The 27,444-nt window shown below is 38.3% G+C and overlaps 1 protein-coding gene across 1 annotated transcript; it reads right to left on the bottom strand.

The window, feature by feature from the left end:
- Positions 1-512: 512 nt before the first annotated feature.
- LOC113334485 (transcription factor MYB12-like) lies at positions 513-3,579 on the bottom strand. Its single transcript, XM_026580724.1, has 3 exons — positions 3,149-3,579; positions 2,777-2,906; positions 513-1,662 (listed from the first exon to the last, which is right to left on the bottom strand). Exons 1-3 carry the CDS (start codon positions 3,279-3,281, stop codon positions 1,458-1,460), a joined length of 468 nt encoding a protein of 155 aa, XP_026436509.1. The 5' UTR covers positions 3,282-3,579; the 3' UTR covers positions 513-1,457.
- Positions 3,580-27,444: the final 23,865 nt, after the last annotated feature.

The raw sequence follows: 27,444 nt of genomic DNA, 5'->3' as shown, positions 1-27,444 counted from the left end.
GGATTGCTCTAACCATACAATTTGAGGACAAGTTGTGTTTCAAGGATCTGGGGATGTTGGAAACCGTTTCTATATTTAATTAGATATATTTTGGGTCCTTATTTATTTAAGCTTCCTTATTTGCTTAAAAGTTTGTTTCCGTTTGTTCATTCAATTAGTCAATATAATCAAGTATTTACTTAATTTAGAGGTAGATTCTCAATTCAAAGGTTTAAGGTGGTTGATCAACGTAGATAACACAATATAACATCTATAATAACAAAACATAATATCTACCGACAATTGATGATTACAAAATATAACATCTACTAACAATTGACAATTGGACTTGTTTAAAAACATTATTATATTTTATAAAAAACCCACATTTGGAGAATACTCGACAAATTGGGGGACACTTGGCGATGTGAGCTGCCCACTTTCTGAATTGTGTGCCTGAGGCGCTCGCCTTTGCCTTTTATTGTGAAAATATTGTCCTACTACATATATTGAATTACAAGCACCTTTTTTTTCTGGATTACAAGCACATAACACACTTTATTAATTGAGTTTTTCATCATCAAGATAACCGGTCAAGCAAACCAAATTAAGCTTGTGTAACGAACTAGTTAACCAACACACACCAGCCAATTAGTAGTTTCTTGCTTCATTTCATTATTAGAATAATACTACTCACCACTGATTTTCCCCACCTAACCAACAATTTAACATCATATCATCACCCACAATTTCCTCCCACAACAAGTTGTTGTTACTTTCCAAAATGCCACCAACCCAATTATCCCAATCACAAACCCCTAATTCATCTTCAAGACTTGAATGTGTCATATTGTTTGAAGATGTAATCGTAGTACTGTTAGTGAAGTACCACTCACCATTCTCATTTTGACTACTGCTAGTGCTACCGTTACAAGTACTCAAACTTACTTGGTCATCCCCACTTGTGGTGGTTGTCTTTATGTTTGTGTTTACCCCACTTTCTCTCTCATCATTAAAGCCCATAAACCCATTTTCATCTGTATAGTCAGTACACGATAAAAGCCCATTACTACTCGTAACCCCATTCTCAAAAATAATGTTACCATTGGCGTCATTACTGCTTGGGAAAGACATTATCATCATATCTGCACCTGCTGCTGCCTCATCTATTGGTCCCAATACCAACATCTCTTCTTCTTTACTTTCTCTATCTTCACTACGGCACAAAACTATGCTTTCTCTCTCTGAAGACAATGGGTCCATGCTCATAATAGCACTAGTCATCACTTCTTCTCCTTCAATATTTTGCTGCATCGGAGGAATAATTGAACTTGACTTGACAAGGTTATTGTTGCTCATCACCATGTTTTTCTCCTGGTTGGCCATGTACGCTAATGCATTTTCTTTTTCAGCACCAGCCTTTCTGTCTCTGGTTGATTTTGGTATATTTGGCTTGTTTTTCTTTTTCATGGACGTAGTCACGTAGCTCGACTTGTTCGACCGCCTTTTTGTTTTTGCTCGCCATTCAATTTGGCTATATCCATTATGATGGGCAAGGATTGGCTGTTGCTGCTGCTCGGTCTTCTGATGAAGCTTTCAATTCTCCTGCTTAAATGAGAATTCCAGTAGTTTTTTATTTCATTATCTGTTCTTCCTGGTAGGTGACCAGCAATCAAAGACCACCTGGTAAATTCAGACCATCAAACATAACAAATTACTCCACATAATAATATAATTATTATAAGAAACAGGAACAACATATTTGGAATCCACATTACAGTTGCCGGCAAAATTTCCAATCATGCTTAGAGGGCAAGATTGTTTAACACAAAATCAATATACTTTCAAGAATCCACCCATGCTTCACAAAAAAAATCTATCCACCACACATCCAAGTGGGTTGAGCTTTCATACTATTCTATTGCATCTGGGGACATATGCAAATGCAATAACTGATAAGTAAAGATACTTTTAAGCTAAATATTACCTACTGAAATATGTTGGAGATTAAAGAAATATGTTGGAGGCCTTTTCAGTTGTGATGAAAAGTAACCCCCACGTCGGGCACAGTTCAGTTGTATATTTATTATTCTTTTTTCGTGATTTTTCTACCGTTACAAAAATATGCAGTCAAATATCTCAAATTGTGGCTGATTTTGTGTTTACGTATGCACAAGACCCCAAATAATATTTTTGGCCCCCAAGAATGACGTTTCTTCTCTGCCACCGTAATTAATTATTATGTGACTTGTAATTGCGAGTTGTCACCTTTTCTATACTCTTCCATGCATCAGATCAAGTCAGGTCTTAGCTTTTCACGAAAGCTACAAGCCTACAGCAAAGCACAGACAAAAACCATACTAGTGTTTTTTAACTTTTAAAAGAAATTCATGCATGCCCCGCATCTCTATCTCTCTTTACTTCTCTCAAAAATGAGAAAATTCCTGTGATGTGTATTCATTGTTTAGCATATTTAGTAATATCAAAAAACAAAATGCTTTGCTTAATTTTAGCATTTTCTGGTTAAAACGGTAGAACCATGCCTAAAGTTTACTTTCTAAAATGTTAATCAGCCGTGAGTGCATAGGACTAGTCCCCTGGAAAATCAGAACAACATTTTCTTTTTAGAGAAAAGGAGGAAGAGAGAAACAAAACACAATGATGTTCATTCTAAAAACACACAAAGCCTATAAGAAAATAAAATACTATCTGTTTGGGTTCTTAATCTTGTAGTGGTGAACGAATACAGTAAATGAATGAACTGATACGATAAAAATGAAGAAGCCATTAAACAAACCTGTTACCCAAAGTGTTATGCAACTTGATTATCAAATTCTCTTCATCAGCTGAAATGTTTCCTCTCTTTAAGTCTTTTCTCAAGTAATTGAGCCATCTTAATCTGCAACTCTTTCCACATCTAAGTAACCCTTCGAAAAGAAATTAAGAAAAAAACAAACATATTAATTAAAACATCCAAAAAACAAAACACACCCATCCAATCCATTATGAGCAAAATGCCCAAAACCTATTAATACCCGGTGAATTCCAAGACATGATGGAAAGAAAAAAGAAGTGAAGAAACACAACACTTCTTAACAACCACAATTTTGCTAGAAACACCGCTGGCGAAAAACTCAGTGTGTTAGAGAGAGAGGTAATGAAATTAAACCTGCATTCTTTGGAAGAGACCTCCATGAACCTTCTCCGTTATGTTGAATATACTTCATCAATCTCTCATCTTCTTCCGTTGTCCATCTTCCTCTCTTCAAACCAACTTTCTCACAACATGGTGCTCTCCCCATTTCGTTAGGGAGAAAGTAAACTAGCTAGAGAAACGGATTGTGTATAATCAAGAGAGAAAAAGAAGTGGGAATTGAAGATCAAGTAAGAATGATCGCCGTGAGAGTTGAATGCGGATGAATCTTAGCCGTGGTTGTGAGTTCAGCGTCACCAAGTGAGATGAAAATTGGTCATGAAATGGAAATAGACAAAAAGGTAAACCTAAATGTTGGGGTACAGAGAGAACCTATGATAAAGAGTTTGGATATATATAAGACAAAAATATGGCACTTCACATATAAAGGACATTTAGAACCAATCATAGTCAAACACGTGGCGAGCATGCGAAGGATTTAGGAATCACTAAATCATCAAATATTCGATGCTGTGGTGGCTGTTCGATTGTTGATCCTCGTGTGTGTAGTATGAAATGTTTGACTCTCTTGTATACTTGTCTTTTTTTTTTTTTTTTTTGAAGGTTGTCAATCAAACCTTTTTGATTGTGTTTACTTTAGCCCACTGACATTTTATTACAGTACATTTCTTTCATCCAACGCACGGTATAAAAGTAAATTTTGGGGGAGAAGAAAAACCGTGCCTCGTTGTATTTGCAAGATCCAATGTTCAACTAGATTTCTACTCTGTATCAAGTTTTGGACATACGAACCTTTACGGTACTGGTCTGTAGCTGCCTATACGAAATCACATACAAATAAACTAGAGATTGATCAATATGTTAAAACAGAGATGTGTCGGCTGATTCACGCCATCATCTAAAACTCGGGGTAAACAAACATATTTCCTGATAAGGTTTTACTGGTGGAAGATTTCCAAGTACACAAACAACGCCTTTGTATGTTTGCGTACCCTGGATTCTAGATTTTACCTCAAAGTATTCTGCTGTTGCCGCCATTGAATCACGACGACAATATACAGGAAAATGAAGCTAACATTTTTTGAAAAGGAAAATGTGGGACTCGTCATGTAAAGGTTCATATGCGGTAATACAGTGTTCCACGTGAGATTAGTACAGAAAATAGATGATGTGGATCATCTCTGGTCGTGTATTCGTATGATATATGATGAGGCTTTAATCCCCACGTTGCTTACCGACCATGACGTAAAGTCCAATATGTTTTTCCTACGTTACCGTGAAAGAAAACTGGTTAAATTGGGCTTTTTTTTTTTTTTTTTTTGTTGGTCAATCAACAATTTCGATTTATTCATATCAAGATTGTGATTACATGATCGCTTATAAGAATAACAAAAACATCAAAATACAAGATAATCAAAATCCTATTACAAATATAGATATCAATTACAAGTAAATCGCGAAAAGAAAGAGCCATAAACCGCAACGATATCCAATTTCTGTGTATGTAGTATGGAAGAATGATGGTATTACCCGGATTCGATTCCGACCATTTAATATGATTTTCTTCTTCTTCAACAATAGATGCTCATAAAAGAAAGGAGTAATTTGTCCATAATCTTGTAGATCCAAACGTACCCGGATCCCCTAAATCCCTTTGATTGAATATGGATCCAAAGCAATATCGTGTTAAATCAACGATGTTCTTGAATCGAGAATAGCAAGCCACGAACCAACGATCGAGGTTTGAATAAATTGCTCTCAAAGTGAAGAGAAAATCGCCTCAAATGGCGAAGAGAATTCTCTCTAAATAGCGAAGAAATATGTCGAATGACATAAAAACAAAACAAAAAAAAAATTATTGAAAAGCTACCTACTAAAACTTGAAAAGTGAAGAAATTCTTGCTCAGATTTGGTCCAAAAGGACCAAATCTGAGCAACATGGTAATTGAGAGTTTCTCTTTTTCCTAGAGAGAAGAAGAGAGAGAGAAAAATTAAACGTCGGCTACATTGGGGCCTATGGATTTATTCATCCACCCAATAGAGAATAATAAAGGGTGTCTAAAAGATTGTAAAAATTATAAATTAACCATTAAAGAAACCTTAATAATTCTAACCCAAATACAAATATAAAATCATAACTTAATTAACAAAAACAAAAATCATTAATCAAAACTCAATTTCTTTTTCAATTTCCATGAAAATAAAAACTAAATCCTAATCAATCACAAACAACAATTGAAATCTAATTTTTTTTGGGTTTTGTAAAAAAAACAACTCAAGTGATTGAGTTAAATCCCTTTAAACCATTCCTTCTAAGTGGTACTCTACAATGATTTACCTCTAAATCTTTAAAATTCAGTCACTATATTTTCTGAAAATCCACCAAGAATTTGTTTATATGTTCATCGTATTAATCCGATTGTGGCCTACATCGGTTTTTAATGTGAACCTATATAACCCGATTCTGGGTTGATGTGATGAACATCAACTATAATCGGTTTACACTAATACACACATCAACCGATTCTGGTTTCAGGTTCGGATGGTCTTGGACTATTTGTAATCCGATTATTGAGTTAAAAATCTATGTAACTTTTTCTTCCAGCAATCGGATTACATTATCGTCCATATAAACGGATTCTGAAAAAGCTGCAGCAAACTACCTCTAAAATCGGACTATATAAACGTATTAGAAGTCCGATTCTGTTACAAATTTCATGAGTCCAAGGTATCCAAAAAAAAAGAAAACTACTTTCATTCATTAAGCTTGGTTCAAGTTTGAAAAATACATTATAAGAAAGCGACAAAATACAAGCATCCGATAGATCAAGTTTTTAACATAAGGAAAATACTCATTCCAATAAACGGAGACCATCGAATTGATCCGACCCGATAAATTCCTCCCATCGTGTCATGTTGGGATCGTATTCTTTTAGCCATTCCTTGGTGACCTGCGAGACCTCATGAAACATATCTATCGGCGGTAATGGACAATCATCACGTACTCTAAGACCGATATAATGTATGTTGTTATTGTTGAATAAAACAATTCTCCGATCCTTAAGCGATTCATCCCAAATGGTGTATTTTGGTGCGTATGTATAACATGATCCCTTACCAAATGGATGAACAACGCAACTCCATGTTTCCGCCAAGAGATGACCACATAGAGGCATACGCATCCAATACTGTCGGGTAATTGGTCCATTCCCCTTTGTCCCTTGTACTATAGCAACCATTTTTTCAAAAATCACATCTTTGTCTTGTCTTGTTTTTCCTTCCTTCATCATCGATATGTAAAATTTCTTGTATTCTTGTAAGCGCAAGGCCATCATCTTTCTAAAGTAATGACATTGAGTTAGGTTCCCATCGTCCGCCAAACTTATATGGCCTATTTGTTCCGACGCAACGTGATAATCACAATTCCCATCCGCATCCACGTCATCGGTAGATAACACATAGGGCTTAACGATTTGAGGAAGTTTTGAGTAATACTCCTCGAATATGGTTTAACACGTTCGATGAGGTCTACCTCGTTTATCCCTAGGCGTGCTTCCATCACCAAGAGCGGCCCTTATAGTCACCATAGAACCCATTTGTCTTGCTTGTCCCTTCCATGCACGTATCCTTGATACTCGTATTGTACTTGCTTGACTCTCTTGAGAATGAACAATTAGATTGTTTGGTGCTTGACTTTCTTGAGAAGGCTCGATTGGATCCTCATGTTGCGAAGGAGCGATTGGATTATTTGAAAGGACCATATATGCGCTACTTGTCCCGCTTTCTCCCTTCTTTGGTCGACCCCTTTTCCTCTTAGCCGGTGCCTCTTCATTATCAATTTGTGAAGGAACGTTTGAAACATTTTTCTTGGCTTGTGCACTACTTGTCCCGCTTTCTCCCTTCTTTGGTCGACCCAGTTTATTTGGAACCTGCGCCTCTTCATATTTAGCGTCTTCACGCTCATGTTGAGAAAATATTCTTTTATGACTCAATAACGGGTTTTTTCCGGTTCTCATTGCAACCTTAAACTCGTTCCTTTTTTCCTTCCTATCTATGTTGGTAGGTGGTCTACCCATCGGCGGTAGCACCGTTGATTCCTTGACCAGTACCATATGGGGTTTAGCGGCTAGTTTTAAGTCGTACATCAAAACTTTTCGTCCCAAACCATCTTTTTTTGCGAATTTCTCGATGATTTCTCTTCCAATATCCGTTCCCACAAAGGATTCAAGTGGTTCTTCGGCTGGGTGAGGGGGGGGGGGGTGAAATTTAGTTGCTTCCAAAACGGATCAATGATTCAAAATGAATTCCTTGCTGGTACCTCGCAATCATGTGAGGACACGGAAATCCGAAGGCCGTCATCGTCATACATGAACATACAATTCTTCTTCTCCCCATATCCTTTTCCACATAATATTTGTAATCCTTCATCATAGAAATGATTTTCCAGTGACACATCCTATAGTTTAAATGTCTAATCAACCAATGGTAATTCTTGTAGCTTGTGATGATTTTCATCCTACTCTCTTCCATTTGCGCGGTTATTTTGATGATATCAGCCTTGGTGTATTCATGGATGGCTTCTTGTACCGTAACTACAGTGTTTTGGCTCCCTCGGAGCAAGATTTTCAAACATCCATGAGATCCTTCTGCGATACTTGTCGCCTCATTATTGTAATGCATGTGTTGGTAGGTGTAAGCATACCCAAATTTTTCCTTGTACAAACCCAACAATTCCTTCAAGCAATAAACCACACATTTCTCATAATCCTTCTTCCGTAGCCCAATAAAACTCTACAAATAGGATTCGAACTCGTCCATGGACATTGATTACACCATTAAATCCCAATGATGTTGAAAATCCTTCCATAGTAATCCATTCGCTTCATACTCCGCTTTCCTTTTCTTATTGTCCTCCTCTCATTGTTCTGGAGTTATTTTTTGAAGACGCTCATCTTCGGCCTTTTCACGAGCGGTACCTTTTTGTGGCTTTGGATTTTGGATATGACGCCCTACAATTACTTCTAATATTGCATTGTATCTGCCATGTGCAAAGAAAATGCTTAGCGTCTGGAAAAACCATTCTTATGGCATTCATTAGTGCTTGATCCTTATCCGTTACTATGATCTTCGGAGTTTGATCGCCAAGGTATATGTCCTTCAACGTCTCTAGCATCCAAGTAAAACTCACATCATTCTCCCGATCCATAAACCCCTATGCTACCGTGAAAGTTTGCTTGTCGGAAGTATGGCAAGCAATGTTTAACAACGGCATGTTGTACTTGTTGGTCTTGTACGTACAATCTATTAACAAAATTTGATAGAAGCATTGGGCCAACTTGATCATCTCCGGATGCGCCAAGAAAATACGAGTCACTTTGCTTTCCGATACCTGCTTCCTCATTGTGTATCCATGTTGATTGGCTAACCACTGAGATTGTTCCATAACCGCTCTACCATCCCATTCCCTCTTCCTAAAATGCCGCTCTTGCCGTGTAAATTTGCCTCAAAGTGGACAAGTTATTCTTATAATCCTCCTTAATCTTCCTAAGGATGTCACTTGGTTTACACGCTTTCATCCACCTCAACGTTTCCAATTGATGTGGTTTCAACCCACAAACGGCCGCGTGTCCAACAAGAGATTCTGGATCATCATGATTATGACAACCATTCATCACTTTAGAGAGCTTGTATACCTTACCATTGGGTCCCTTGGGTCTATTAACTATAATCTTAAACGGGCAGCCATAATTCTTTGATTTAGTAATGTATTCCCTTGTCGACTTCTTCAAGTACAGTTTGTCCTTTACCCAGTGACTTTCTTACTGTCCACCTCTCTCACAAACAAGTACCAAACAATCTTGACTTGAATGACGGCCTAAAACTAACGCGCATTTGATCTCTATTCCCTTGTCTATAAACCATTGCTTTGCATCGTTTATTTCTTTTCCATTCCAAATCGGTGAAATAGTGAGCAGAGGTATCATGACCCAGCAGAGATATGGGTTTGGACTGATCTTCTTCAGACGCCACAACAATCTACGACAAATATCAATAAGTTGAGTATCCAAAATCGGTTTATATGTTACAGTCGAGAAAACCGATTATCAGTAATCGATTTATATGTGCAACTATAAAGTCCGATTAAAGACTTGACGAAAAAAATTCAAAGTTTACAATCCGTTCATGTCTCGTATCATGTAATCCGATTTTTGTTCACATTTGTCCTAGAACTTTTTTTCTCCAAAATCGGATTACATATACACGTAAGTAAACCGATTGTCAACTTCGTGTATTCTACGTGATTATTCAATTGAAGAAATCGGATTATGCACATCACCAACAAAAACCGATTTTCGTCACGTACCCATCGCGCCTAAAATTTTACTACAATCGGTTTATGTGGTGACTAACAACAACCGATTAATGTACCCAATTTGGGGATTTTATCCAGAATCGGTTTATATAGTGCTATCGAATAAACCGATTCTGGGTTAAAGTTTTGAAATTTTTTCCTTTTTTGGGCGATTGGGACATGCAAATACATGTTTGTAGATCGTTACAACTCATACATGTTATTAGAAGCATTATCACCTTATTCTTCCCGACGAAATTGTTCTTGTGCTTGAATAATATCCGCAAGCATTCTTTGGTTATCATGCTCTTCTTCATTCAACAAATTATCCAATTTGGTAGGATCAAAATCATGATAATCTGATGTACCCACTTCTTCATCACTACTAGAGTCTTCATCATCACTATAAAGTTTCATTTTTGCTAAGAAAATCACAAACCCTAGTTTTTTATTTTTTCCCTATACTTCTTCTTTCCCTCCAAACCTTAGAAAAGAAAATGAATTTCTGCTCTAATTCTAACACTATAATCAAACTCAAACACTAATTAATTTAACAAATATTAACTTAATTAATCATCACTAATTTAATAAGGGCATATTAGGCATTAAAATAAATACTGGATAAGAGGTTTCTAGAAATTACTTGTTAATGACTCTATTTTGTCATGTAGCTATAGGCCCCAATTAAGTGGCATAGGCCCCAATTTAACCGGGGAAAAAAACTCTTCGGAAGAAACCTATTATAGGGGCTCTAACATATTGATTTTGAGGGCTCATAGGATGACAAAAAATCAGGTCATCAAATATTAATCTCGGAACCCCTTATCCCAATGATTAATTAATGGTAATGATTAGGTTAACTAATTTAAGCAACATTAGTGATAAGATTAGCAATAAGATTAGACTAATCATTTGATTTATAGTTAATATTTGAAAATCAAAATCAAAATTCGGTGGATTTTCTTTTCTTTTTCTAAAACTGAAGTTCCGGTGAGTAAACCTAACCTATATAAAATATATCGTTGGGAGTTCATATTTTCCCAACCGTATATGAAGTCAGGGTAATTTACGGTTAGGTTTTTCAAACGTAGAAAATTTATACGGTGAGGAAATCAATACTTTTCCACAGTAAATCAATCGTACAGTTGGGAAAATCAATATTTCTCAACCGTATTCAATTCTGAAACTAGTTTTTCGATCTCTAATTTAATCAAATCTAACATATTCATAGGATCAAAACAATAAAAAAGGTTGGGTTTTCGATTTTTACCTAATTAAAATTATTATTGGCTGAGAATCAACGATTAATCGTCGTTGAAGAAAAAACAAACAAAAGAAGAGGAAGAGGCGATGGAGGAGAAGAAGAGAGGAAGAAGAAGAAGAGACGGTTTATTTCTTTTGGTATTAGGTTTAGTTTTTTATTTAATTATATTTAGGTTTGGTAATTATTTTGGTTACCAAAGGATATTTTTATATTTTTGATAAAAATTAGGTCCTTTCTCATCCACATTCAGGATAGTTGAATCCATAGGAGACCTCAAAACCAATTCCTTGGAGCCCCTACAATAAGAATCCTTCAGAAAACTGGTCTCATATATCTTGTTTGGCTTAAGGCAATTCCGATTTGATCTATTTCGCTCTCAACTAAAGGATGAAAGTTTTAAAAACGGATGGACAGACGAGAAAGATTATTGGTTATTGGTTTGTCTACTTCGGTCGAGGAAAGCCAGTTACATTTAAAACCGCATGCACAAACTTTGGACGCATAGTGGAACTTTAATAGCTAGTGTCTTAGTTAGTGCCATGCGCTGAACATTCCGCCGTTTTGCAAGAAACATGCAGTGGATAGATCCGGCGGTTCTCTCTGAATTTCCTGTAATACTCATTTCTCGCATCATATCAATTTACACCTCCTCCAAATGTCAAATATCACACAAAATCTCTTACAATTTCAATATAATTTGTTGAAAGATGTCTCGATTCTTGTTAATTCACCGAGATCAGTATGATCAAGAAGAAGATTTAGCTATTTGCAGAAATTATGTGTTACAAACTCAGTTTGCTGGAGCACAAACACCAAGTGTTAATTTCCTGTAGAGTATTTATGAAAAGTTCTATAGTGACACATGTAACCCGAGTATCTTCATGCTATATTTGACCTACAATCTCGTTTTGAGACAATTAGCAAAAAAAAGTAAGTCAGTTTGTAGTTTTAACCATGCAAGTTAATCGATTTAGAGTGACGTGGGAAACATATGTTGAGTTGGTAGAATATCTTTAATAGAATAGCAAAGACTAAAAAATATGGTTTTTCGTTTCGAAAGTTGTTTCGAAATCCTCAAGATGTTGAACAAATTCAATCCCTTTTTGTTGGATGTTGTTCCACCAAGTATATTTCAATGAAAACGTCAATTGAATGGTCAATTACAAGTCTTTTGATTGGTGAATTGAGTTAGAAAATTGAATGGTTGTTTTCAACTAGAAGTAAATGTAATGCTTAATTTGAAATATATATAATTTGATTTTAACAGAAACCAATACTTTTCATTAATTAAAATTAGAATTACATTAATTAATAGAATAAATAAAAGCTACAAGTCTTCTAATGTTGTTCATCATTGCCTTCTTCACCTTAGTTTTATTCCCAAGATCCGAAATGTTCCAACCTGTCAACAAATTTGAGAATTAACTTATATCTCCATATTGTTAAAAATCAGAATTGGGTGGTTGTAAACAGGAAGTGGTTGTTGGTATAAAAGTAGAAGAGGTTGCTTGTGGTGCAGCGGGATGATAAGATTCATTCTGGTTCTAGGTCGGAAATGATGCAGAAAAATGTTTGAGATCTGGTTGAAATACTTGATGTTGGGAAGTAGGCATAGTTTGCGGTTCAGTGTCGGGCACTTCCATATTCTCGTCTCCCAATGAATTGCTTCTAAAAGTACTGGCAGAATTTTCACGGGCATCAGGACTTACAATGGAGTGAATCCAAATATGGTATCCGTTTGCCATTTCTGAACCGTCTGCAACTACAAAGTCGTCATTTATTGATTTATTCAATACAAACCGTTAATCTCTTTCTTCAATTGATCTGCATTGGCATTCACATTGTAATAAGGATAAGTACATTCCATAGCTGTCGAGACCATTGGAATCGTGGTTGGCTTGCCTTGTGAAGTTATACTTGGCAACTCTCAATGTATTTCAAGCATATTTGATGAAGATGATGAAGAACTTTCATCAGTGGGGTAAGTCAGACAGCATGATTCTTGTGGGGTGCTAGATAGGAATAAGTAACTTATCACGACCCATACGTCCTAACGTCATATCCGAGATATTGTGATTCAGTAATATTTATTTGAGCGTTTAATTCAAATCTCTCCCTTGGCATCTGTTGCAACCTATCAAAATCTGATTCAGAGACTTGCATATGTCTTGGGAGGTTAATCTCCCTTGAAAAAGTACTTTGTAACTGGAAAAGTAGTCTTCCTCTTAAATACCAAACACCTCTATTCATTTCCAAGGTTAAAAAAACAACTCTTCGGAGTGAATAATCAAGAATAATTTCTACCTTATAATCTCCAAACTCAGTAAAAACGGAGTAGGGATGAGCAACAACATTTAGGGGTCTCTGTGTCATTTCTTGATATCTTTGAAAAAAAACTGAAAGAATTACATCGTCACCAGTTGTTGATGGTGGGGCTAAAATCGTAAACCTCGTATTTAATGCGTTGCCATCCTGCAAAGGAACAAAATCCATTTAAAAGCAATAAGTGCTTAAGCCTCTTCGCTCACATATGTATTGAGGAATTCAATATATCTGTATATATGAAATTTACTCAGAATGGTGCATGCAATAGCAATCCCAAATATTCTGTGAATTTTATCTTCCACCAGCATTATTCACTAATGCATGACTTGCCTAGTATTTTCCTATGCTATGTTCCCAGCTGAACTCTCAATATTGACATGACATGACGATTAAATGTTCACTCTCATCAGAGTAGCATGAATCTCCCGAAGTGTCAGTATTGAGATCTGCATGGAGGTACTCACACACGCTGCATCACTCTCTGACAAAGAGAATTTTGTATCTACGCGCTTTTGAGTTAGATCGATCGAACACTCTTAAATTCCTTATGGAAAATCTAGACTGTTAATATCAGTCTTAAGAAACGATCACGGACACACAATTTGGCCACGCAATTCAACAAGCCTAGCCTACTCCTGGAAGAATTGGGCGATCATCACAATGACCACGGGCGGGCACACTAGCATCCCGACCGAGCGAATCCCATCTAGAACATCCACAGCGCTTCGAACAATTGACCATAATGTGGGTGATCGCGTTGTTGGAAAAACATACTCAAACGAACTAAGACTGGAAAAAACGGTCTCAAAACCCATCACATCTGTCCAACTTATCCATCCCAGTTGGACGGCGTAGATCACATCTCGAACGATCAAAGAAGTATTGGCGTGTTCACTGGCGGCTTAATTTCTCCCCTGGTCGATCGACCTGCCCATGGCAAGCCCCGGGAGTGTTAAAAAGTTTTCCCAAACTAGAGCGAACGTGCTATTCCAAAACCCTAGTATGGGTTGCGACATCATACAACTGTCGCAAGTTGATCGTGTCCGTCCATCTTCGCCAGCCTGGTCGGACGACCTAGATCCAGTTTCAGATGGTCAATGAGGTGTCGTCGCGTTCACCGTCGACCCAGCTCCACCTTTCGTCGATCGACTTGCTCATAGCAAGCCAAGAGCGTATAGAATGGTTCACCAAAAGTAGGGGGAACGCGCTTCTTTGAAACCCTAATTGGTGTTTGTGGCAGTATGTTACTGCCGCAAATCGATCACGACCATCCATCTTCGCCAGCCAGATCGAGTGGTTTGGATCTAATTTTAGATGGCTCAGGAGGTGTTAGCATATTCACCAACCAATCGTCTTTGCACATGGGCAATCGGCCTGTTCGAATCAGCGCCCAACGCTTTGATTCGACTAGCCAAAACAGGGTTGGCCGTGCGACCCCTAAACCCTAAAATTACATCAACGACAGTATGCAATTGCAACAAATCATCTCCACCATCAAACTTCGCCAGACGAGTTGACCGGCCTAGTTTTGACTTCAGGTGACCAACAAGATGTCGTTGTGATCACCATCCATTCTTCTTTGATGAGGGACAATTTTCCAAGCAACAACTAACTCATAGGGATCCCAAACGATCGCCCAAAGGTAACTAGTTGTGCTGCTTGCGTGTAATTCAACATCAGTCATTAACTGCCGCAAATCGCCTCAACCACTCAACTTGGCTAGCCGATCTAAGCGGTCCAGATCTAACTTGGATCGACCAATAGTATTTTAGAATGGATACCAGTCATCACTCTCCTACTAGGAACTGATCGTCCACTCCTTGGGATGTGTGGGTCGTGCTACTTTTGAGACGCTCAATCCGTGACTGATTCGATCGAGCTCTAAAACAACGATGCTCCATGCACATCGATTATTTGGAGCTTCTTGTCTAAAAGAGATGCTTTACGTACATCGAATACATACGATATTTCATGAATATCGAATTCACAAATAACTTAGTTATTTAACCTAAAGCTCCACGTGATGCTTTCAGCGGCAAGTCCCACGACTTGACCCATTTACTCGAGACATCAAACATGTCACAAACTGGGGGATACTTACTGGGGTATTGGTCTGGCGGTTTGCAGCGTGCGGCGTGCAACGCGCCCATTACGAGAAAGTGTCAGGAAAGACGGACGGTTAACATCAATAGGAGTAGTGGGTGAAAGTGTGATCAGTTCTCCTTCATAACGGAAACCTGGTGATCCCACTCTTTACACAACCCCACTTCTCCACTGGTTAATCACCTCCACTTCCTACGAGATCATGTTGTGCGCTCAATGACTTGTATAAATAGGATTTCAACCTATTTCAACACAACACAAGTGTTATCAACACAAGTATCCAGAAAACACCAAGAACTGATAGCTTACGTTCTGCAAGCCAGTTCCACATTATGATACAAGTCATAAAACAACAACACCTTCAGAATTCAACATTCTGATCTCAGACACCTTCTTCGCTTCCCTCCCTAAGATCAACCTTTCTCCTTCACTTTTTGACCGAATTGAATCTGGAACGGCCATTTCTTGGTTTAGACTAGAGTCTTATAGATTGATCTCTCGAACTCAAAAGTACTCATGTGCAGTACATTTGTTTAGGGTTTGAATTCGTTTCTCATCACCCAAAATTTACCAAAAACAGCAGAATCAGTTTTTTCCCTCAAACAATTAGCGACCACAGTGAGAGATTGATCTCTCGGTTATAAAATCGGTTTCTCGATATTCATTCCAGTTTTCTCAATTTCAAAAGGGTGGATCTTAGATCCAATTAAATCATTAAATTCAATTTAGGTTCAACAACCAATTTCAATTCCGGTGTTCCATTCGCTAAGAAGCTTCACAAAAATGCCTTTTCAAGCAATGCTAATGGAGATACCTTGGATAGCTGAGCATCGGTAAATCTCCCAGATGAAATGATCAGAAAGCCGCGTGGAGACACTAGAAGACGTGACTACTACTTAGAAGAACACAATGGCTTCTCTTGAAGATCCAGATGGAGAAATTTCCTTTTCTGCAACACCACGAGTGTTATATGGGCAAACCAGAAATTCCTCAAAGTTATCATCGATATTAACATTGCCAGGATCCACACCAATAGATAAAGGGAGGATTCGCATAGCCGTTGTTCCAGTATGGAGATAGACGACAACAAATATCAACACCATTGGAGTACTAGAAAGACACCTGCAGAGATCACACAAGAAAAGGTATATCTCTATTCCACCACTGCTACCAATTTATGGTCAGGAGTATCCGCTATCACTTTATCAGCAAAACGTGTAGGTCCAGAACATGGCGTAATTCCGAGGATTCGTACATCTACAATAACAAAGGAGGCTTGACACATCTTCAATTCTTCATAATGGGATCCGCCTATTATGTCAACCCGGACAAGAGAAATCCCGGGACATCTTCATATCTACTGGAGCCGACACCTCAAGAGGGAAGCCTCAAGAAGATAACGATGCTTGCATCATCATGTCGAGAAAGAGTCTGCATCTTGGGCGTATCACTCTGTCAGACTTAGGAAGAATATTTCAGCGAAACAACGAACATCCAAATGAATAGGTCAAGAGGTCCAAAATCCGGGCACTGGAGGGTCACGATTCAAATGTGACTGAACAACAATTGGTGTAATTATGCATCAATAGGATGATACCTGTCTATCGTGCTTTACTGAACCTGCGCTTTCAGACATCCTCTGAACTTCGTGAAACTGCTAAACGCTCAGCTGCGATAGCACCTGCCCTACTAGAAAAAACCAGGCCTGCAAAGAATAAAGAGCCTTACGATATTCATGGAAGCATACACCAACAGGAAATACAACATTAAACCTTCTGTAAGCAGTTTTACTGAAGAAGCAAGAGGAAAACCGCCGAGATACAACATCATGCGTTTCCAAAATCGCCCACTATAACTCCAGTACCACATGCACGACTTCCACAATGATAAAACAACGTCCAAGGTATTCCATATCTGGCTCGACGGTAACAACATCAACGAGAGACGCTTTCAGAATTTCGTCTCCCGTAGAAGAAGTAATTGCGTTACCAAAGGAGATTGCACCCTGAACTTAAGAGGTACATACAGACTCTCCATGTCAAGAGCTTCATCATATTTGCAGAACCTGTTAGTTAAGTCATTCGCATAAGAGAACTTCCCTACTCCTCAAAGACATGATCCAAAGATGATAAAGGCAAAGGAGTGTGGCTGGGGACTGCTCAGCACTACCCATCTCAAAGATACTGAATTTAGAGAGATGCAAGCACGCTATCATTCCAAGATATCCAAAGACGAGGACATACTCAAGAGAGCAGACGTATTTTCAAAGACCAGCGATATGCCTGGACGTCTACGGAACGCAACGTAGACGTAAAGACGGCCTCATGATCAGTAACTCGTACGATTATCATCAACATAGGGTTCAACTCAAACTCTCATCCAAATTATTTTCTCAAAAACCCAGCGTGATATCATCTATCAAGTTGAAAGCTCAATAGATACTCGTGGGCAGGGGACTGTCTCCCTCTTATCCATTCCATGAGGAAACATCAAGGAAGCTATCGGTTCCATCATCATCTTCTTCCTCTAATAACGAGATGATCTCTACCATTATATGAAGACTTCCAAGTTCGTGCAAATAGCTACCACGCCTCTCCCTGCCAGTCTCTTCTGATCACAACTGCTTCCAAGAACCATTGTTGCTCGTTGATTGATACCATCCAGAGCTTCACCATAGAAACAACCACTACGGACAGAGGTAATCCGAACTTCTGCATATTTTGTTTTCCCATGGAGAAGTAATAGAGTCACCAGTATAGAGGCGAGACGGTGATATATTTATTATGGTAAACCCACCGACCATACAAGAGCCATGTAACTCACGCTTGGGGACTGAGGCTCAACATGGAATCCCTTCACTGTCGATGACCTTTTCAACCCAGAAGAGACGGTCAACCAAGAAGTCATAACCGTGGCAAGGTCACCACTCTTCAAGGACGTAGCGTAAGGATATCATCACCTCCATGTCTGGAAGGCGCCTGACCAACAATCAGTACTTGGTTCAGCCATCCGCAAGCACTGTTACCAATGGAAAATCAAAGAGGAAAGCCGCGCCTCAGCAAGCCAGACCGACCGAATCATGACTTCCACAGAGCTCAGTGACGCGTACCCAAGGCCTGCACGAAGATGCGCATCAACAATCACATTTCCGACAAATTCATATTTGGTGTTTCTAGATTTCTAGTTTCCTATAGGAGGGGTACATGGGCCGCCAAAAGTTTGGATACAATTCAGATCTATTAAAAGCGACTCCCGCCCATTGATCAACAAATGACGAATCCAAAAGATTGTCTCCTTCATCAATTCGTCAACCACCTTACTGGAAAATGCAGTGGAAGTACGTCTTTCAAGAGAAAATAAGCTCGGGATAATTACACTTGAGGGATGCCAGCACAGGATGCCTTCACATCCCTCAACCGGTTTAAGTCTAATATCAGCATCATCACTATTGAAGTTTTATGAGCCGCAAAAATTTCTCAACATGAAGATGTACATGTGCATCAAAGACTCCAAAGGTACAAATCGGAGATATTTTCACATATCCATCCACGGCATCGAATCTGAGGTGTAACTGGGGACTGCTCATCGCATCCCATTCCATACAACCATCCAAGTTTCGTAAGACGGTTCAAAATATGTCGCTTGGAACGAAGTCCTTAAAGATTCGCGACACAAAGTCCATCCTTCTACATACCTAGCCGGCACGCCACAAATCTTCAAAGAGCGTGTAGTCTGCAAGGGGAATACCAAACAAAAGAATGGAAAAGCTCAGATTGCAAAATCATGTACACATGCTCTACTATAACCTTACCGAGGAGGCTACGTCTAAAGTTTCAAGATATTGCAAGATCTTTCTAAGAATTTGGATTTCTTAGTCGGGAGATTTCATTCATTCATCCAATTGAAAACATAAAATCATAAAAGCAGCATGAATGAGGGATTATTATTCGATCAAGCCCTGGCTCCAACCGCATCAAAGAAGTGACATCAATGCCAGGAATCCGCTTCAACATCCTCTCCGGAAGCCTCTTCAACATCCTCTCCGGAAGCCTATTCAATATCCTCTCCGGAAGACGCTTCAACATCCTCTCAAGCCGCTTGAACATCCTCTCGAGATGCTTCAACATCTTTTTCAGAAATTTCTTCACCAGCCTTTTGAGGATATTCCTCATGATAGGGATCGTCCACATCAGAGTCGAGGATTATGATGTCGTCATGAAAAGAATATTCATGTTTATCCAGGAGTTCATGTTATGATCCACCCTCATTCACTTTAGCCGGGCAGCAAACCTTTCATCCCTAGCACTTGTTAGCTGAGATGCTTCATCGCGCCTCCACTTTTCCTCCATGCTAACCAAATTCAGGAAAGCTTGGACACGCTCTCGAACGATACTGAGATGTACAAGGGACTTGGAATGAATTTTGAGATTCCAACCAACCGTATGCCTAATCTACCTGGGGCCAACCGACATCATGCTAGGGGAACGCTTACCTGGACGCCTCTTGAACGCGACATGTTCCAAGGACAAGCCGACCCATCTCTCCTGGTAACATCTAACTTTGTCTCATAAGTTTTACCTTTATTTGTCACCATCTAGTGCTTACCCCGCAACAATGTCACTGTTACGTACTAAGCAGGGGACTTAATGTTGATGGTGGTTTTTAGTTCAAGGGCTAAAATCGTAAACCATGTATTTAATGCGATGTCATCCTGCAAAGGAACAAAGGCCATTTAAAAGTAATGAGTGCTTAAGCCTCTTTGCTCACATATGTATTGAGCAGTTCAATATATCTGTATATATGAAATTTACTCATAATGGTGCGTGCAATAGCAATCCCAAAATATTCTGTGAATTTTATCTCACTAATGCATGACTTGCCTAGTATTTTCCTATGCTATGTTCCCAGCCGAACTCTCAATATTGACATGACATGATGATTAAATGTTCACTCTCAGTAGAGTAGCATGAATCTCCCGAAGTGTCAGTATTGAGATTTGCATGGAAGTACTCACACAGGATGCATCACTCTCTGACAAATATAATTTTGTATCGACGCACTTTTAAGTTATCTTGATCGAACACGTTTAAATTCCTTAGGGGAAAATCACAGCCATACAATTCAACAAGCCTAGCCTACTCCTGGCAGAATTAGGAGATCAAAACAATGACCACGGGCGGTCCCACTAGCATCCCGACCGAGCGAATCTCATTTAGAACATCCACAACGCTTCGAATGATTGACCATAATGTGGGTGATCGCGCTGTTGGAAAAACATACTCAAACGAACTAAGACCGGGAAAAACGGTCTCAAAACCCATCACATCCTTCCAACTTATCCAGCCTAGTTGGAAAGCGTAGATCGCATCTCGAACAATCAAAGAAGTATTGGCGTGTTCACTGGCGGCTTAATTTCTACCTTAGTCGATCGACCTGCCCACGGCAAGCCCCGGGAGTGTTAAAACGTTTTCCCAAACTAGAGCGAACGCGCTATTCCAAAATCCTAGTATGGGTTGCAACATCATACAACTGCCGCAAGTTGATCGTGTCCGTCCATCTTCGCCAGCCTGGTCGGACAACCTAGATCCAGTTTCAGATGGCCAATGAGGTTTCGTCGTGTTCACCGTCGACCCAACTCCACCCTTGGTCCATCGACTTGCTCATGGCAAGCCAAGAGCGTATATAATGGTTCACCAAAAGTAGGGTAAACGCGCTACTTTGAAATCTTAATTGGTGTTTGCAGCAGTATGTTACTGGCGCAAATCGATCACGACCATCCATCTTTGCCAGCCGGATCGAGTGGTTTGGATATAATTTTAGATGGCTCAGGAGGTGTTAGCATATTCACCAACGACTCGTCTTTGTACATGGACAATCGGCCTGTTCGAATCAGCGTCCAGCGCTTTGATTTGACTAGCCAAAACAGGGTTGGCCGCGCGACCCCTAAACATTAAATCAACGGCAGTATGCAACTGATGCAAATCATCTCCGTCGTCAAACTTCGCCAAAGAGTTGACCGAGCTAATTTTGATTTCAGGTTACCAACAAGATGTCGTTGTGATCACCATCCATTCTTGTTTCATGAAGGACAATCGGCCAAGCAACAACTAGCTCATACGGATCCCAAACGATCGCCCAAAGGTAACTAGTTGTGCTGCTTGCATGTAATTCAACAACAATCATTAATTGCCGCAAATCGCCTCAGCCAATCAACTTGGCTAGCCGATTTAAGCGGTCTAGATCTAACTTGGATCGACCGATAGGATTTTAGAATGGATACCAGTCGTCACTCTCCTATAGGAACTGATCGGCCACTCCTTGGGATGCGTGCGTAACACCCACCAACTCCCTGAAAAAGGGCGGTCGTGCTCCTTTTCAGACGCTTAATCCGTGACTGATTCGGTCGAGCTCTAAAACAACGATGCTCCATGCACATCGATTATTTGGAGCTGCTTGTATAAAAGAGATGCTTTACGTACATCGAATACATACGATATTTCATGAATATCGTCTTCACAAATAACTTAGTTATTTAACCTAAAGCGCTACGTGCTGCTTTCAGCGGAAAGTCCCACAACTTGACCAATTTACTCGAGATATCAAACATGTCACAAACTAGGGGATACTCACTGCGGTATTGGTCTGGCAGTTTACAGCGTGCGGCGTGCAACGCGCCCATTACGAGAAAGTGTCAAGAAAAATGGACGGTTAACAACAATGGGAGTGGTGGGTGAAAGTGTGATTAGTTCTCCCTCATAATGGAAACGTGGTGATCACCACTCTTTACACAACCCCACTTCTCCACTGCTTAATCACCTCCACTTCCTACGGATCAGGGCGTGCGCTCAATGACTTGTATAAATAGGATTTCAACCTATTTCAACACAACACAAGTGTTATCAACACAAGTATCCAGAAAACACCAAGAACTGATAGCTTACGTTATGCAAGCCAGTTCCACATTCTGATACAATTCATAAAACAACCACACCTTCATAATTCAACATTCTCATCTCAAACACCTTCTTCGCTTCCCTACCTAAGATCAACCCTTCTCCTTCACTTTGTAACCGAATTAAATCTGGAACGACCATTTATGGTTTAGGCCAGAGTCTTACAGATTGATCTCACGAACTCAAAAGTACTCATGTGCAGTACATTTGTTTAGGGTTTGAATTCGTTTCTCATCACCCAAATTGACCAAAAACAGCAGAATCAGTTTCTGCCCTCAAACACCAGTCTCCGTAGAATAGTTTCTCTTATAAATATAATAATCCATTATTTAAACTCTAGGGGTGTTGTCTTTGAGAAATTTTTTACTAACACGGAAGTAGGTATACCACTAATACTGGAAATAAATTCATAATTTAGTATTTTCACCATGTTTTTGTTCAGGAAAATACTCAATCTAAAAAGCAAAATTTAGATATTTACCATTGTGATGTCCCAGAAACCAGTGAAGTTGCCTACATCTATGGATGCTACATCAAGATCGTGGTACATTTTTACGATAATTGCAGATTCCCAATCATGATATGGTGTACCATGGAAATCTTGTAACTCTCCAACCGACATGAGAAACACTACTTGAGTTAAGAAAGAACATATGACCCAATAACCATAACACAAACACTCTTTCGAGTTCATCATATTTCAGCTTTATTAGTTGAGCCTTGACTTGGAAGAAGCTTCTTCTATTTTTGATTATATATTCATTCGTTTTGGTTATATAGTAGGGGGCTCCCACACCACTTGGTATTTATACAAATAAAATATTAATCAAGGGGTAATTCCTATAACATGAATTGAAAATGCGGGGGTCTAACAACCACACCCAACAATTCGTTTGGCAATCTGAGAGGACTTACTTGAATATACTTTCTAGAGAATCAAATAGACAGTCAGACTCAATCTAGAGAAAAGTATATACAAGAGTTTATATCTCAATATATCTATTCAATCTGCAATCAACAAATAGAAATTTGCGAGCCCGATTGAATATAAGAGAAATAACTTGAACGGCACCAAAGACCAATGTTCAAGGATCAATCAATTTCAATCAACAACCAAAGGTTGGATTTTCTAATTGATTGATACAACACACAACCTGTGATATTTCAACTATATAGCAAAATGTAATGCGCAAAAGAAATAACACACACACTAGAATTTTGTTAACGGCTTTGAACACCATACTGTATTAAGCCGCTACAGACACTAGACTACTACCAATAAAACTTCAGACATGACTGTAGTTGAACCCTAGTCAATCTCACATTGATTCAAGGTACAGTTGTGTTCCTTACGTCTATGATCCTAGCAGGATACTAAGCACTTGATTCCCTTGGATGATCTCACCCACAACCAAGAGTTGCTACGACCCAAAGTCGAAGACTTGATAAACAAATCTGTCTCACATATAAAAGTCTATTGGAATAGATAAATCTGTCTCCCACAGAAATACCTATGAGTTTTGTTCCGTCTTTTCATAGATCAAGGTGAACATGAACCAATTGATAAACTGGTCTTATATTCCCGAAGAACAGCCTAGTTTATCAATCACCTCACAATAATATTAATCGATTAACAAAACAAGATATTGTGGAATCACAAACGATGAGACGATATTTGTGATTACTTTTCTATCTTGCCTATCAGAGATATAAATATCAAGTCAATCTTACGGTTGCACTCAATCACAATACAAACAACAATATTAGATTACACAACTACAGAGAAAATAGTTGGGTCTGGCTTCACAATCCCAATGAAGTCTTTAATTCGTTAACCTACAGGGTATCGTGAGAAACCTAAGGTTAAAGGAGAATCGACTCTAGCTATGCAACTAGTAACACACAGAAGTGTGGGGATTATGTTTCCCAGTTGCTATAGTTCTCCTTTATATCATTTTCAAATCAGGGTTTGCAATCTAAGTTACCTTGGTAAAAAAACATTCAATATTTGCCGTTAGATGAAAAACCTGATTCAACCAAGCTAATATCTTTCAACCGTTAGATTGAACTTATCTTGTTACACATAAATGAAATGTGCCCTCATTTAGGTTTATGTAACCATACCTAAACGTGTACACCATGTTGGCTCAACACTAGTTAACCGAAGTTAGCCATATGATCACTTTCATATCAACCTTGTTCATCTTAACCATAACTAGTTCAAATGACTCAAATGAAACTACTTAAAGAGTTGTTCAATTGTTATATTCTCATAAAAGTATATAAGAACACAATTGAAGCAAAATCGGTTTGATTCACTTGAATCAATTCATGAACATTATAACCACGGTTTGCAAAGATTGCATTCCTTATTATATAAATGTTTAAGTTTATGTACACAACCGATTTTAGAACTTTAACCTTCATGTATGCAAACGGGTACGCATACTTGAAATACCCGGACCAAGATTGGGTTTCGCCAGTACGCAAACGACTACGCGTACTTTTAATCCCAACAGAAGTATTTGGACATGAACCTTATGCCAGTACGCGAACGGGTGCGCATATTTAGGTTCCCGGATTTCTCAAGACAACAGGTACGCGTACGGGTACGCATAGGTTCCCGGAAATGGATTACATATGTGTAAGAGTACACAACATGTAATATCCAATAATGGTTAAGTGTTCTAAACTCTTATTTAAATCATTGAAACTTTCTTAGAGGATGACAATAGCCGTTTTCACACACTATCAGCATCAAATCAATTTTCAAGTTATTGAAATAATCATAAGAAAACATTCCAAATCTACACCAAATGATTGTATCACACAAACCATGTAAGATGTTACTCATCAATTTTCACATGATCATGTTTTGACTTGCGTCAAGAATATAAGATGAACTTGGTCGAAGCGGAAGCTTGCGAACACATATTCCGATAAATGTATAAGCGAGTTAAACTCAGCTCGAAATCTCAAATGTGTATAACGTAAAACTATATTGTAACACGACTTTTGTCTCAATATAGGAGATATAGTAGAAATAGATTTTCTTCTCCACATACCTTTTGTCGATGAAGTTCGACAAGCTCTCCTTAGTAGTTCTTCGTCTTCAAATGATGAACGTCGTGGAGTCTAAGGCTCAACTACACAATCTATGTCCTAGTACGAGACATTTATAAGTAGATAAGAAATCAGGACTTATAGTTTTGATCACTAACATTGACAAACATACTTGAGATAGAAACGCATGCGAGTTCGACCGAGCAGTGCTCTAACAAGAATAATATCATTTAATTAATTATTTTGTTTTAATCAACAATTGTTTAAAAACATATATTAAACTTACCAATTTCAAAGTCCTGGAAACGGAACATGTGCATCGTAGGTCACCACCTTTCTACCAATATTTTAATAATAATGTTAGGGTATTTTTTATAATTTGTAAAATCAAATTGATGCTAGATATCTATCTACTCTTGCTCAGACCTCAATGGGTGGAGCTAGATAAACAAGATTTAAGTTTTTGTATCTGCATCTCATTCTATGACCTAGAATTAAGTATGGACCAGCAACTACATTCGGAAAATCAAACCCAAGTTACTCAACATCAAGATTTTGAGTATAATCGACATTTGTAGCAGGCGCCGGTACCCTTTCATATTTTTGATTTCTTTTTACGCTTAAAAAGTTTATAACAGTCTTCATGCTCATTAATTTTTCTAATAAGTATATGAAACAAGTAGAAAATTTTGTTTCAAAAAATTAGAAAGAAAGAGTATGTTAGAACATTGCTCAATTGAACCCACCAAGCGTTGGTATTTCAAGTTTGGTTTCATATTTTAGTATCAAAACTCAATTAGAGTCGCTTGATTGAATGTACTAGAGTCAACTTCGTTTAGGTTAGACTAGAAAGTCTAGGAATGTCGATACATACAAGTATTACCTTGAAAACATGAAGATCGTGAAGAAGTATCGACTACAATGAAGACATCATCCTTCCACTTGAGGGATAGTGATACTGAATTGAGTTTTTTCCATTCCTATCGTTGCTTTCAAGTCGTATAAGGTTGAAAACATAACATGTGAGGTTATATTTAATTATCTAGTGTAAGACTTGTTCATTTTATTATGATCAAAGTTTCCAGGATGAATATTTGATTAATAAGTATAATGTTTATCTTTTGAACTTCGTAAATGAGACATTGACATAATCTATGTAACTCGTTACTTGATTGTGTATTGCTGAAAACATAGGGGTACCAAAATACACCACCAACTTTTTCTTAGGCAACCTGTATGGACTAAACTCGAATACAATCCCGAGATATCAACTTAATGAATCTCAATCAAGGAATTATATGAAGATCTTATATCTCTTTCTATCACAATCAGAAAGTTTACAGAACCAAGTACGTGAACCTGACTATATGTGAGAAGACTTGGACGATCTCAAAATCAATATCCAAGAATCAATCAAGTCGTATCCAAAAAACAGGGACGGATGTATCTACTTTGATTGATTTACGTACAACCTGTGATATTTCAATTATAAAGATAAATAATATAATACGGAAAAAGAAATAACACAGACACCAGAAATTTTGTTAATGAGGAAACTGCAAATGCAGAAAAAACCCGGGACCTAGTCCAGACTTGAGCACCAAAGTGTATTAAACCGCTAAATACACTAGTCTACTACCAATTACCTTCGGACTGGAATGTCGTTGAGACCGAATTATACCTCAACGGAAATTCAGGTACAGTCACGCAAACGATTCCCTTAGCTAACGTCCTTTACAACCTAAGAGTTTTTTCAATTCAATTGAAGACTTTAAACCAATCTTCCTTCTACAGATAAGCCTATAAGTGTGATATCCGTTTTGATCGTAGATCAAGGTGAGACTGGAAATCCATGACAAAAGATAAAGTTTAGCTAACCTCAAAATCCGGACTTATGCTTCCCGAAAAGCATCCTAGATTATTATTCACCTCACCATTATTAAACATGTGAATCACAAAGTCTGAGACAAAGAGAACTTTGCGATTTCTATCTATCTTGTTCGATCTCAACAATCATACAAAATCATGATACACAAACCATCAAGATAAATGATAGTTGGACCTGGCTTCACGAATCCTTATGAAGTCTTTTTAGTCGCTAAACCCTAGAAGGGTTTTAGGAAGAGGACAACTCTAGTTTACAACTAGGACACACAAGAATAGTGTGGGGATTTAAAGATCCCATTTGCTTGAGGTTCCCCTTATATATATAGACTTTCAAAGTATATATTGTTTTAGGTTTAAGCTAAGG

This window comes from Papaver somniferum, unplaced genomic scaffold (assembly GCF_003573695.1).
Source record: "Papaver somniferum cultivar HN1 unplaced genomic scaffold, ASM357369v1 unplaced-scaffold_137, whole genome shotgun sequence".
Classification (NCBI taxonomy): Eukaryota; Viridiplantae; Streptophyta; class Magnoliopsida; order Ranunculales; family Papaveraceae; genus Papaver; species Papaver somniferum.
The sequence above is the reverse complement of the archived record's forward strand: the minus strand, read 5'-3'. Positions and strand labels throughout refer to the sequence as shown.

Coding starts and splice junctions, on each gene's coding strand:
- LOC113334485 (XM_026580724.1), bottom strand. CDS start 3,281: ATGGGGAGAGCACCATGTTGTGAGAAAGTTGGTTTGAAGAGAGGAAGA. Junction 2,907..3,148: donor GTCTCTTCCAAAGAATGCAG/GTTTAATTTCAT, acceptor TTCTTTTCGAAG/GGTTACTTAGATGTGGAAAG. Junction 1,663..2,776: donor CATAACACTTTGGGTAACAG/GTTTGTTTAATG, acceptor TGAATTTACCAG/GTGGTCTTTGATTGCTGGTC.